The 12,857-nt window shown below is 35.9% G+C and overlaps 2 protein-coding genes across 2 annotated transcripts in view; one reads left to right on the top strand and one right to left on the bottom strand.

The window, feature by feature from the left end:
- LOC18786860 (protein RDM1) lies at positions 7,239 to 8,467 on the bottom strand. Its single transcript, XM_020557432.1, has 2 exons — positions 8,226 to 8,467; positions 7,239 to 7,618 (listed from the first exon to the last, which is right to left on the bottom strand). Exons 1-2 carry the CDS (start codon positions 8,443 to 8,445, stop codon positions 7,239 to 7,241), a joined length of 600 nt encoding a protein of 199 aa, XP_020413021.1. The 5' UTR covers positions 8,446 to 8,467.
- The window catches only part of LOC18784947 (glucan endo-1,3-beta-glucosidase), a 3,187-nt gene continuing 975 nt past the window's right edge, over positions 10,646 to 12,857 (top strand). The window contains exon 1 of the mRNA XM_007220253.2: positions 10,646 to 11,720. Coding sequence (XP_007220315.2) covers positions 10,701 to 11,720 — 1,020 coding nt within the window. The 5' untranslated portion in view covers positions 10,646 to 10,700. The remainder of the gene's footprint in view (positions 11,721 to 12,857) is intronic.

The raw sequence follows: 12,857 nt of genomic DNA, 5'->3' as shown, positions 1-12,857 counted from the left end.
CTTTATTCTCTTGTTAACTTAAATGCTATGTGAGCCAGCCCCCTAAAATTAAAGCTACACTACCAAGCTGCCCTTTTAAATTACCAGGGCAAATAGCTTGATATGATTATAAATTATCAAATACTTCATTGTTTCTGTTGCTCTCGTTGCTAACCTAATTTTCAAGTGCCTTGGTACATATGTTAAGCAACTGGTTGTATTTTTGGGTTCCTGCCGAATGTAATTCAATTATGAGTTTCAAGCAAATCTAAATGCTACAGCATAGCAGAAATCCAGCTAAGGATTAATAATTCACATGCATAGTCACAACTTACACTTTCAGGCGAAAAGTCAACGTTTCATATGGCAAGTTTGACCCATGAAAACTTAAACTCATCAACCAAGTAGCTTTATATTTTCGATTCCTCAACTTCTTTTGTCACGGTTGATTGTAATCCTTTTCTTTTAGCCCATAGACACGTCCTAAGTTAGAAAGAGATTACAATCAATCCCTATCGCATGTTCTTGTTTACCCTCCTCCATTCTCACGGCTCAGAAGCTCACAAGGTCGATATGAGAAAAGTGACGGCATGTAAGGAACAGAGAAAGATAAAAGCTCTCCAAACTTTAAAATGTCCGAACCCTAGTCTTTTACAAAAGAAGAAAAGGATATAATGATATTCATAATTAAGCATTTTGAGCCAGACTGATTAGGAATCAAGTACTTAATTAGAAGTTTAGAACAATGAAAGGACATTTATTTTGAGTTTAGACAACTAAATATAACTAATCCAAAACAAAACATAAGTGTTAATAAAAATAAACGCTATATTTAGTGGTTGTTTGATAACCATTTTTTTTTCAATTTTTTATATAAAAAACTAAACACTAAAAACATGTTTAGTTACAGTGAAATCTAGTTTTCAAAACCATCTATTTTTTTTTTAAAACACAAGCGATTGGAGGAGGGGGTTTTACACAAATATTCATTGGGTGGCTTGGGGTTTCAAAATCACCTTTATTTTAAAAAAAATTGGAATGTGTTTTCAATTTTCAATTTTCGTTTTTTTTATTTATAAATTTACGCTCCTTTTTCATTCTCCAATTTTACAACACTACACATCCAATGCACTCCAGTTATCAAAAATCGGTATTCGGGACCTCTCAACTCTTGCATTCGACCCTTGGGACCTTCATATCCAAAATTCATTGAAAAATACTACGAACTTTTTTGTCACATACACTTTCATTTTAAGATCTCAATTTCACAATTTGACCTCAAAAAATTCAATTTTCAAGTTTCACATAAACTAAAATTGAAAATTAAAATTAGTTACCAAACAACTTTTAAACAATTTTCAATTTTTTCTGTTTTTTTGAAAACTAAAATTAATTACCAAACATATTCATCAATTTCTTAATACAAGTTATCAACATTTAAAAAGCCGCAGATGAGACGTTGTCTTAGGTCTGCTGTTCAGTTAAATGTTATGTGAGCCTCACTGAAATTAAAGCAAAGACTAAGGCTAGCACTTTTGAATTACCCGGGCAAATACCTTGATATGACTATAAATTATCAAATACTTCACTTTTTCTTTTGAATAATGCTCTCTTTACTAAATTTTCAACTGCGTTGGTGCATAAGTAAAGCAGCTGGTTATATTTTTCGGGTTCCTGCCGAGCGTAATTCAACAACTCCAGGCAGATACCTATAGCCAAGGATTAATAAGCCACATACATAGTAAACTACTTATATTGATGTCCAAAATTGGTCCATAAAGATAGATGTGAAGTGGTGGATGATGAATGATGACAAGGGTTTTCAACAGGTGTATGTGCCTTCGGGAGGCAAGGCAAGTAACTGCCTTCGGCATGTTGAGTGAAAGTGAGGACCTTGAAGGCCTTCAGTAAAATTATTGACCCCTGATGACAAAAAATCGGACAATAAACCTCTTGGTCATAGTTGACCTTTTTATGTTGTATTCAAAAAGATTATAATCTATATATTTACTTCCGGATTTAATTAAACTAATCCAAAACAAAACATAAGTGTTGGTAAATAAAAATAAAAATTAACTGCCCTATTCCTAATTATAATGTGGTGGTAATTAAGCTGGTTGTTAACAAAACTTCATCATATAAGCTAAAAATATATGATCTTCCAAATTGGCCTGGTTGAATTCGGTGGCCATTCCGTTCAGTTGCTATGAAGGCAATTGAAAACCACTCCATGAACAATATACATGAACTGGTGGATTTTCTTCTGCTGTACATCAAAACTACTCTAAATGATCGAAAGCTAGGAAGAAAAACAGCTGAAAGAAGGTCCTTGGTCATGTAAACATCTGCAGAATCAAACACTAGACATAAGTATCTTCAGTCTTCGATCAAGATGATGCCATTCTGTGCCCAAACACGAACCACTTCATATTTGGTGTTATACAGACGACCTGAAGGTTCGTAATAGTACTGCCATCACAAATTCAATAGTCAGCAATTTGAATACTCAATCAATATTCAGCTAAGAACACATAAATAAAGCCTACCAAAAAAGAAGACAAGCTACATCTTATCAAAGGAAATGTAAGAATTAAATTTAGACATATACAAGGGGATTGGAGAGGAGATATATATGGTCATATGAGAAGAAATTCTTACATGCCACGTGTGTTTACACGCCTCTTTTCTGATTACGTGATCAACACGTTAGGGTATAACTATAAAAAGAACGTTATATACACTAATTGTATGCAAAAAAAAATTTCCCCACAACTAACTACAAAAATTCCCTTCACAACCCTTTAGTTTAAAAAAACTCCCTTCACGATCCTTTAATTTCAAAAAAATTCCCTCCACGATCTTTTAGTGTCTCAAAACTACATTCACAACATCTTTTAATTTCAGAAAATTCCCTTCATAAAATCTTTCAATTTTAGAAAATTCCCTTCACAATCCTTTAATTTTAGATACAAAAACGTCAGATCCACAAACAAATCACTCTTGTTGGTCTTGTAATTTCGACAACAAAAAAAGGGTATTGGACCTCCCAAACGTTGTAATTGTTTTGTTTATCAATGCATGCAAATGATTTTCAACAAGAAAAATAATCCAACAACATAAACTATCAGATCTGTGAATTCCACTACCGATTCATATCTGGTTGGTGATCCTTTTATTTTTAAATTATTTTTAACCTTAATTATCCGAAGAAAAAAAAAAATTTCACATAAACAAAAACACCAAACCAACAATGGAAAAAAAAGAAGGTATATGGAGACATGGTTACTCTGTAGAGCCTGCTAGTGGGCATCCGTCGCTCTTCGACCACCCATCCTGGAAGAAGCCAGCTATACCGGCCAGATGTATAGTCAAAGAAGGTGGATGTGGCATCGGGCTGCCTCCACCTGCGGCGCGCCCGTGCCTGGACGTTCTCCACTGTCACCATTGAGAATGGCGACATGCCAGGCTGCTCATGAACAGGAGCAGCTTCATTAGCTCTCTGCGGATTATTGTTGTTCATGTTTTGTTTTTGTCTAAGGTTTGAAGGTTGAGAAGTTGCAGGCGGCTTACAGTACGCGAGGTGATGCTTCTGAGCAGCTCAACTCTCCTATATATATATATATATTAGCCAGTCTTGTAAATTCGTTTTCATTTGTGCCCCTGCTAATATTATTCAGAAGGGTTCTATCTGCTAAATACCATAAGATGTACGGTCAGAAAACTATTTATCTGCGTAATCATGGGTTCTTATATTAATCTAACAAAAGAGACCAAAATTTGTGCTCCTCGTAATATAATTTTTTCAAATCACTGTGTTGCTCTTGCTGCCTGTTAAGAGCATGAATTAGCCTATCAATCATGTATGCAAGTAAAAATATATGTAATCATAAATTAATGTACGTGTAATAAAGGTTAATGCATGTGGCTAACGATGCAATATGAAGAACATGGAACTTCTAGTTCATCATAGAAATACAAAACTTTAAATTTATATATGCTCCCGCGCTCTACCTCACTCGTATATATTTAATTTATAACTCTATGAACTTCCAAAGTAAAATTTTCTAAATAATTTGTGCTGATAAAATTAATATCCTCGATCCTGACTTATATATATATGTACATCCCATAATAATTTAATTTAGTTTAATCCAATGATATATGCATGTATACTTAATGGATGACTCAAAGAAAGTTTGGTGCTTGATATTTCATAAGTCATGGGTTTCCACATATGAATGTACTTAAGAAATATAGGAAAAGGCATTTTTAATCCAAAATAGGTTTTTCGTCGGGGGTCAGGATTCATATGGGTTATTATTAGAAAAGAGAAAACCGTAAGGCCAAATTGTTAAAAAACCAAAACTTAGGGGGTACTCGTGCAAAAGTTATAGATACAATGTACAAATTTAAAGCATACCAAAATTAAGGATAATCATCCAAAAATGTTTACAAATAATAATACTACCAAAACGGACAAAATCCAGAGTAAGGGAAGACCATAAATGACTAGACACCTCACTTTTCATCTTTTTTCCTTTCACACTGAACATGCACACACACACTTACATAAACAACCTGTCCTTGTTCATGCAATGGAAGAGTGTTTAAATATAGGACAAATAAATTTGGGAGGCCAAACTGCTTACCAATTATGACATAAGAGAAAGATAAACACATATTAATTTTCTTAGTTATAATAAAACCATTTGGATTATATTATAATTGTGATATATACCATTTATATAAGTATGTCCCGTCTCCATATTGCTGATGTGATATATATACTTCATTAAATTATAGGGCAGAGGATTTCTCACAAACACATACAAATGATGTCATGGGGTTTGAACCTAAGAACTCTCTTGTTTGCAAGTCAAGATCTTTTTCCACAAGACTAGACGCCGTTGACATTAATTAATAAACCAATGTTAAGCAATTCATTCAAATGGAAAATTAAATTTCATGGAACCAACTTAGATGAGGAGCTAGCATAGTACTCCGGGTCAGAAAGCCAGAGCTTAGCCAAATGGTGGTAGGAATTGAAAATTTAACTTCAACTATGTGTAAATTCTTGTGTCGAAATGTCTATATACCAACACTGGGAAGGACCAAAGAAAGCATAGGCATTCAAGACGTGTGCAGAACCCAAACTATAAGTAAATACAGATCAAACCAAGTGATGAAAACGGCAATTCAATAACTTAAATTTTTTTTTTAACATGTCTAATCCAAGAACAATATACATCAAGTAGTGGATTTACTTTTGCTATATCAAAGATGAACAAAAGTCAAGAAAAACAGCTGAAAAGGGTAGCTTCCTCTCCCTTCGTCTTGCTAGTTCTTCTATTTTGTGTACCGTCGTTGACAATGGCGACATGCCACGAGCAGCTTCACTAGCTTGCTGAAGATTCTCTGTGAGTTCAAGTTTTTTCCTTCTTTTGGTAATATGTTTGTAGAGTCTCCTGGTGGGCATCCGTCGCTCTTCGACCACCCATCCCAGAAAGAGCCAGCTAGCTATACCCCGCGGGATGTATAGTCGAAGAAGGTGGATGTGGCATGGTGCTGCATCCACCTGCGGCGTGCCCGATCTTGGACTATCTCCACGACATGCCATGCTGCTGAACAGGAGCAGCTTCATTAGCTTGCTGTGGATTATTGCTGTCCATGATTTCGGTCCTTCGGATTTTCGTTTGGTGTTTTGTTTGTCTGAGGTTTGAAAGTTGAGTTGCAGCAGGCAGCTTATTATTGTTCATGAAAATAATTACCGGGTTCTTATAATCGTCAATTAAGGTGATGCCCTGATCTTGCCAAGCATGAATCATCACTTCATGTTTGGTATTGCAGATACGATCACCTGAAGGGTAGTGCTGCCATCATAAATTCAATACTGGGTTAAGAACACATAAATATATGAAGCTTTCCGAAAACAAAATAGACTCAAATCTTAATTAGAAATTTACCGAATATTGACTTTGTGATTGTGGAGTCCTCTTCTCAGCAATCCAACCATTCAAAAGCCACCGATGACCGGTAGAGATTCTTCTCCCCCACCTTCTCAGTTTAGCTATTCTGAGTAACGCATGGCATTCCTTATGGCCAACTATGTCCCTGCTGCTGAGCAGGGATGCACCCTTCATCTCAATTTTCACGCCTTGAAAGATATGTAACCTTGTGGTTTCTTTTATAATGTAAAGATTTGTACTAAAATTACCATTTTGCCCCAATTCTTGAAAGATTGACATATGGCAAACATGCAAGATGGTAACCTTATTATCACATAAAATGACCATTTTGCCCTAATTTGTGGAAGATTGACGATGCATGGAAGACATGCAATATGGTAACCTGTGCATTTGCATATTAGACACTTTTACGATAAAATGACCATTTTTGCCCCATTTTGTGAAAGATTTAACATACGGAAGACATGAAATATGGTAACCTCGTTATCACTTAGATAAAATTCAGGTTGTGCATTTCCATATTTCATATTTGTACGAAAAAATGACCATTTTGCCCAAATTTGTGAAAGTCATGCAATATGGTAATCCTTTTTGTCATCCAGATAAAATTCACGCCGTTAGCTTGCAACTAGAATGAATAGTTCTGGTGAACATGAGCACTTCGTTAGCTTGCTGAAGATTCTCATGATTTCGATTTCTTTTTGTATTTTTAATTAGAGATAATCATGAATCCAAAAATGTTTAGAGATAATAGCACTGCCATAAATGGGAAAATTCCAATTTAGATTTTGGTTGTCACGAAATTTAAACAAGTTTTGACAACAACGTTCATTGATTGTCTTCACACCTCACGTTTTACCTGTTTTTCTTTCACACTTAACACGCACACACTCTGACATAAACAATCTGTATTTGTACATGCACTAGAAGGGTGTTTAACTAGTTACCCATATAGAGGACAAATAGATTTAGGAAGCCGAACAACTTACCAATAATGTCATAAGAGAAAGATAAACACATATTTTCTTTTCTATAATAAAAAGGTGATGATTTTGGCACCCCAATCACTCTTACGTTACCTCATGCGTAATCGAAGAATGTGGAAGGTGAAATTTGTAGTGCCAAAATCATCTCCCTGATAAAACCATTTGGATTATTTGGCATTTCAAAACAACAAATATTTACAATTTTATTTGCTACAAATGAGTTTTTGCAACACTTCAAATTACCATCAGTCACTATAAATCCCACACATCTAATTAACATTAATATTCGAAATGGAAAATTAAAAATTCATGCAACCAGCTTGGACGAGGGGATGACCTCATCAACAAAAGAATAGTAGTCGGGGTCAGAAAGCCAGAGCTTAGCCAAATGAATGTGAGAAGTGCATTGCCTGTGGACTTGTTCAACGTCCCAAATGGTAGATTCAGCTCTCCTTGGATGAATAATGTTGTCCATCGGCTTCTCTTCTTCCACACTGCCAATTCTTGACTCATCCCACTGCTTTACCAGAACTTGAGTCATGTAGTGCAATGGCTGCCCATAAAACTGCTTCATGGAATTTGCTAGTGCCCACCACGTGACGAAGACGGCGTCCTTCCGGCGATTCTTCGGGATCGGAATATGTTTCATCTGTTCTTGATAATGTTTTGCAATCTTCAGCACAACTTCTGCATTACAAAATCCTTCTTGTTGGTTCATAGTAGTGGAGAGAAGTTTAAACTGAAAAAAACTATATCAGAAGTGAGCGTACATGCATGTATTGCTTGTGTTTTGAGATTTATTTATACGATGATTTAATTTATCTTTTCTATATTCTTTTGGTTTATCAAAATGGACTTTATATTTATTATTATAAAGTTTTTTTTTTTTTTTTTGGGTGGTAGGTGACAATATAATATAAGGTTAAAACCTAACACCCTATGGCTTTTTTAAGCAAAAAATAAAATTGGAAAATAATAAAATACCTAATTACTTTTGTAAATGAGGTGGCATTTGCATTTTCCTGCAAGTGACAGCCTCAGCTCAATACATTTTGTTGCAGAGCTAAAGAAAAATATAGTTCATGTTGCTCTCATAGAACCTAACCCAGATAAATCTTTTTATATATATTTTGTGTTAATATTATTATTACAAAGCTATATATATATAATGTGGTAAAGCCAAAAGTAACCTAAAAATAGGGAAATTAATGATATATATTATTATATAGAATACATGAAAGGAGAAAATGTTTCAGAAATACTAGATATCAAATGGAAATTAGCATTTTGGAACCTGGATCCTCCTTCAATGCCCTTGCACTCCCACATCTTCCTTCATTGCTTTTTTCCTTATTTTTTTTCTTACTTTTAGATCCTTCCTTTGCAATTCGTTTTCCCCATCTTTTTATCAATGATGTTTGAGCCTTAAAATGTTCACTTAGATCGTCGGATTCCGTCTCTGAATCAGACACCAGTAAGTGTTGGTAGTGTAGAGGACGCCGCCGCCGCAACATCTTAAAAATCAGGGAGAGGAGAGTCAGGGGTGGGCGGAAGGGTTTTACTTTTACAAGATGTTTGCCATTTATTTGAATACAATTTTGTTCTAATGTTATTATCTATCACGTGTTGCTCATGTAATAAGATTATTGTCAGAGGATGACAACGTATACGTATTTGTCTTTGTCCTCATTAAAGGCTTTTTTCCAAACTAGCTAGCCCACAAATTGTTTCATCAATGGTAAGTTTTACAAGAACTGGTATGCATATGCAAATGAAAAGAAGCTATGAACCTGGGGGATTCTATTTATTAGCGTACTTGTTCTAACATTTGTGTACAAAATGACCATTTTACCCCAACATGTGAATGAGTGACAAATGGAAAACATGCAATATGTATAATTTTTGTTATTATATCCAGACAAAATCCAAGGTGGGTACTTGCATATCTGCCATTTGTGAAGTTTTATTCAAGGAATTAGTTGGCAATTAACGCAGTTAACGAGCTTTGATATCTTAATGCAACCAATGTTTATTTTTTGTTAATATTCAAGTAAAAACAAACTAAATGTTGGCATGCAAGCCACTTGTACATGTTCTTACCATGATTTTCAATTGTAGAACTTTGAATGTATTCTAATACTAACTCTTAATTTTTGGATCAAACTAATCAATTTAATTCAACGATTAACTGATTTAATCGAACGGTTAAAAAATAGTACCTCACTATAGAATTCTTGAGTGAGGTAGATAATTCATTAACCAAATACAGAAACATAAACTACCATTAAATCACAGCCAAATAGTTGGGGAGTTCAATAAGAATAGCATTTCCATTGAATCAATCCCCACAGGTGTTAAACCCTTGGCTGAAGATCTAAAGATCTAGCAGCCCAAAATGAAAAGTTTCGAAGCCCAGAATTTTTATTTAATTTGTATAATAAAATACCAATGGAGCCCTTGAGCAGGTGTCTTGCAGTCTTGGTATGCTAATGCCTGCCCTTCCGTGTGTTCTTGGACGTAGCGGTCAGCCTCTTGCTCTTGCTATTTTATTTAGTCTTTTTCTTTCTTTTTGGAATATCAGCCTCTTGTTGTGTGAAAACCGCGTCATTGATATTTACCACTCAAACGCAGCACTTTAATGATTTTTTCCAGACAACAAAAAAGGCAAAGCAAAAAAGACAACCAAAATCAATGTGCGCAATTGCCGCCCAATCTTTTAGACAATTATATGTTTTTTGGTCGACAGCCAATGAAAAAGGAACACGGTTGCCACTCGGGGAAGGTAAGGTCAAAAGGTTTGGGTCCCCATTCACACTTGTAACATCGAGATTCAGAAGATGCTTTTGCTTTTGCTCACTGTGAGCTTGTGAAGCATCGGATGCCAGTCTGCCAGACCAAGTTGATGGTCCTACGTTTTTCTGATTGCAACGCGTCGTCATAAATGTCCTAATAAACACGTGCACATTTAGTGACACGGTCTCCACTGCTCCAAGTTAAAAGAAAAGACGCAACAAATTTATTTTATAAATTTATTTCAGTAAATAAAATTCCTTGAATGATTAGTGATATTATAAAACATTTCGTCATGTTAAGATAACACGGTATTAGATTAAAATACAGTCTTTAACTTATTTTATTATGACTAAACTGTTTTGAATCATAGAGTAACGGCTAGTTTTGTCCATAGCCAAGTGCCTAAGATGAGTTGGCATACCCAACGCAAAAATTTTACATTTCAATGTAGCAACAACATAGATGCTTCTCTATGCGTAGAAACCTTAGCTTTTTTGAAACATCATGAGCTCTTTCAAAAAGGTTTATAGAACTAGAAAATAGGCAAGTTAACTAGTAAAGCAATTCAAGTTTTGGAGAAAAATAACTTACTGATGATGATTTTATCGTACTTCTTTCTTTACGTAATTAATTACGTGAACATAAAGATGAAGATTTGTGGCCGTTTTAAGTAAGTTATTTTTAAGTTTTTACAACTACTTTATTTTCAGTTTTTGATGGATAATTAAGAAGACTAAGTTCATTGTAATAAATAGCATATCTTTTTTTTGGGGAGAGAAAATAGCATATCTTCTTAAACAAGAAAACAACAACAGAATTTAACTGTAAATAGGCAATCTCTGTCAAATTGTTAATTGACCAACTACATGTCCGAATCCCATTGGTCCCTTATTCTCCTATTTCCTCCTCAATTCCTTCCAATTTTCCACTATAAGTACTTGACCCCAACTCCCATTCCCACAAAAAACAAAACACAATGGCCACCACAAAGCTCCTCCTCTCCCTCCTCCTCCTCATCCAGCTCGCCGCCACGGCCTTCGCCATCGGCGTAAACTACGGCACCCTTGCCGACAACCTCCCCCCACCGGCCCAAGTCGCCAACTTCCTCAAAACCCAAACCAACATCGACAAGGTCAAGATCTTCGACGCCAACCCGGACATCATCAAGGCCTTCGCCAACACCAACATCTCCTTAACCATCACCATCCCCAACGGGGATATCCCGAGCCTCACGAAACTACGTACCGCACGCCGGTGGGTCGTGGACCATGTCAAGCCGTTTTATCCCCAGACAAAAATCAACTACATCGCCATGGGCAACGAGGTCCTCCACTGGGGAGATGACAACCTTAAAAACAGCCTCGTCCCCGCCATGAGGACCTTCCACAACGCTCTGGTCCGCGAGGGCATCAAGGACGTCAAAGTCTCCACCCCTCACTCGCTCGGGATCATGCTGTCGTCTGAACCGCCGAGCCAGGGCCGGTTCAGACCGGAGGTTATCCCGCTTCTGACCCCCATGCTCCAGTTCTTGCGCCAGACCAAAGGTCCGTTTATGGTCAACCCGTACCCGTATTTCGGGTGGTCGCCGGAAAAGGAAAACTTCGCTCTCTTTAAACCCAACAAGGGCGTGCACGACCAGTTCACTGGCAAGTCTTACACGAACATGTTCGACGGGTTGATGGACGCGGTTTACTCTGCGGCCAAGGCGGTCGGGTTCGGTGACGTCGACTTGGTGGCGGCCGAGACCGGTTGGCCTTCGTCTTGCGAGTTCCCGGTCTGCTCGGTTCAGAACGCCGTGGATTACAACGGGCACTTGATCAAGCATGTGGAGTCTGGCAAGGGCACGCCGTTGATGCCGAACCGGAAGTTCGACACTTACATCTTTGCCTTGTTCAATGAGAACCAGAAACCCGGTCCGCTCGCGGAGAAGAACTGGGGGCTGTTTAAACCGGACATGACTCCGGTTTACAATGCAGGGGTTATGCGGAACCAACAGGTTGGTTAACGTAATTAATTTTCGGTGGTTTTGGTGTTTCTTGTCTCATCATGTTGTCTATAATATTAAATTGCTAAATTCTATACCTTTTCATACTTTTTTAAATGCTGGGCACATGCCCCTTAGATTACGTCTCATTTTCTAGATTCGTCGTTTTGTTTATTATATTAAAATTTAATAAAAAAATCTTCAAAGCCGGTTCATCGATTTGGGAACTTCTAGGTAGAAATAAAAATTGAGGTCTTTTAGGAGTGACGGAGCTAATTTCATGTGGGGAGCTTTCTGAAAAATATATATATATATATATATATAAAAGTTCAAACTCAAAATATTAATATTTTACAAAACAACCAAAAATATATATTACATATATAATATATATTTTTTAAACTTTTACTTTTTTCAAGACCACACAAATCATAGGTGGACAAAAATTAATCAAAATAAGAGAGAGATTAACAAACCTTAATTAAGTGAATCAGCCGAAATTGAAAGTTAGTAATATATTATATTATATGGAGAATAAGAGAATAAAGAAAAGTCACAAAAATGGTATCCAATGTGGTTATAAGAGCAAGGAAAATAGGTGAAAATAACTCTTGAATTTTAAGAATTTGTGTAAAAATAGTAATAATATGTATACTAAATTTGTAGAAAATTGATCTAAAACAAGAAAAATACGTAGAATTGAAGAGGAGGCTCTTGTTGGCAAATTAAGAGTTTCACAAAATATTTATAGCAAAAACGGGTGGGTTGAGGTTGAGTTGAGACCACATTAGTCTCTTAATGGTTTCGTCTTTGCTTTTACATTCCACACTTAGCTGATTTATGCATAAATAAAAAAAAGAAATTTCAAATTTAGGTGTTAAGATCTTGAGTTCGAGTTTTAACAACCGCATTGTGTGTACGTGAGTTTAGTATATTATCGCCTATTTTAATATAAACAATTCTAAATAAATAAAATAAAATAAAATGAAGTTACTATATGAAAAACAAAGAAAAATGCCCAAAATTATTTTACGGTAAAGTTCAAAATACACACCTGAAAACACATTTTATGCTTATATAATTGATGGGATAAAAATTTGTATAGGCTTTTTTGGGTCAGAGAGTTTATAAGTCGGAAAATGCTAGGGA

This window comes from Prunus persica, chromosome G2 (genome assembly GCF_000346465.2).
Source record: "Prunus persica cultivar Lovell chromosome G2, Prunus_persica_NCBIv2, whole genome shotgun sequence".
NCBI lineage: Eukaryota > Viridiplantae > Streptophyta > Magnoliopsida > Rosales > Rosaceae > Prunus > Prunus persica.
The sequence above is the reverse complement of the archived record's forward strand: the minus strand, read 5'-3'. Positions and strand labels throughout refer to the sequence as shown.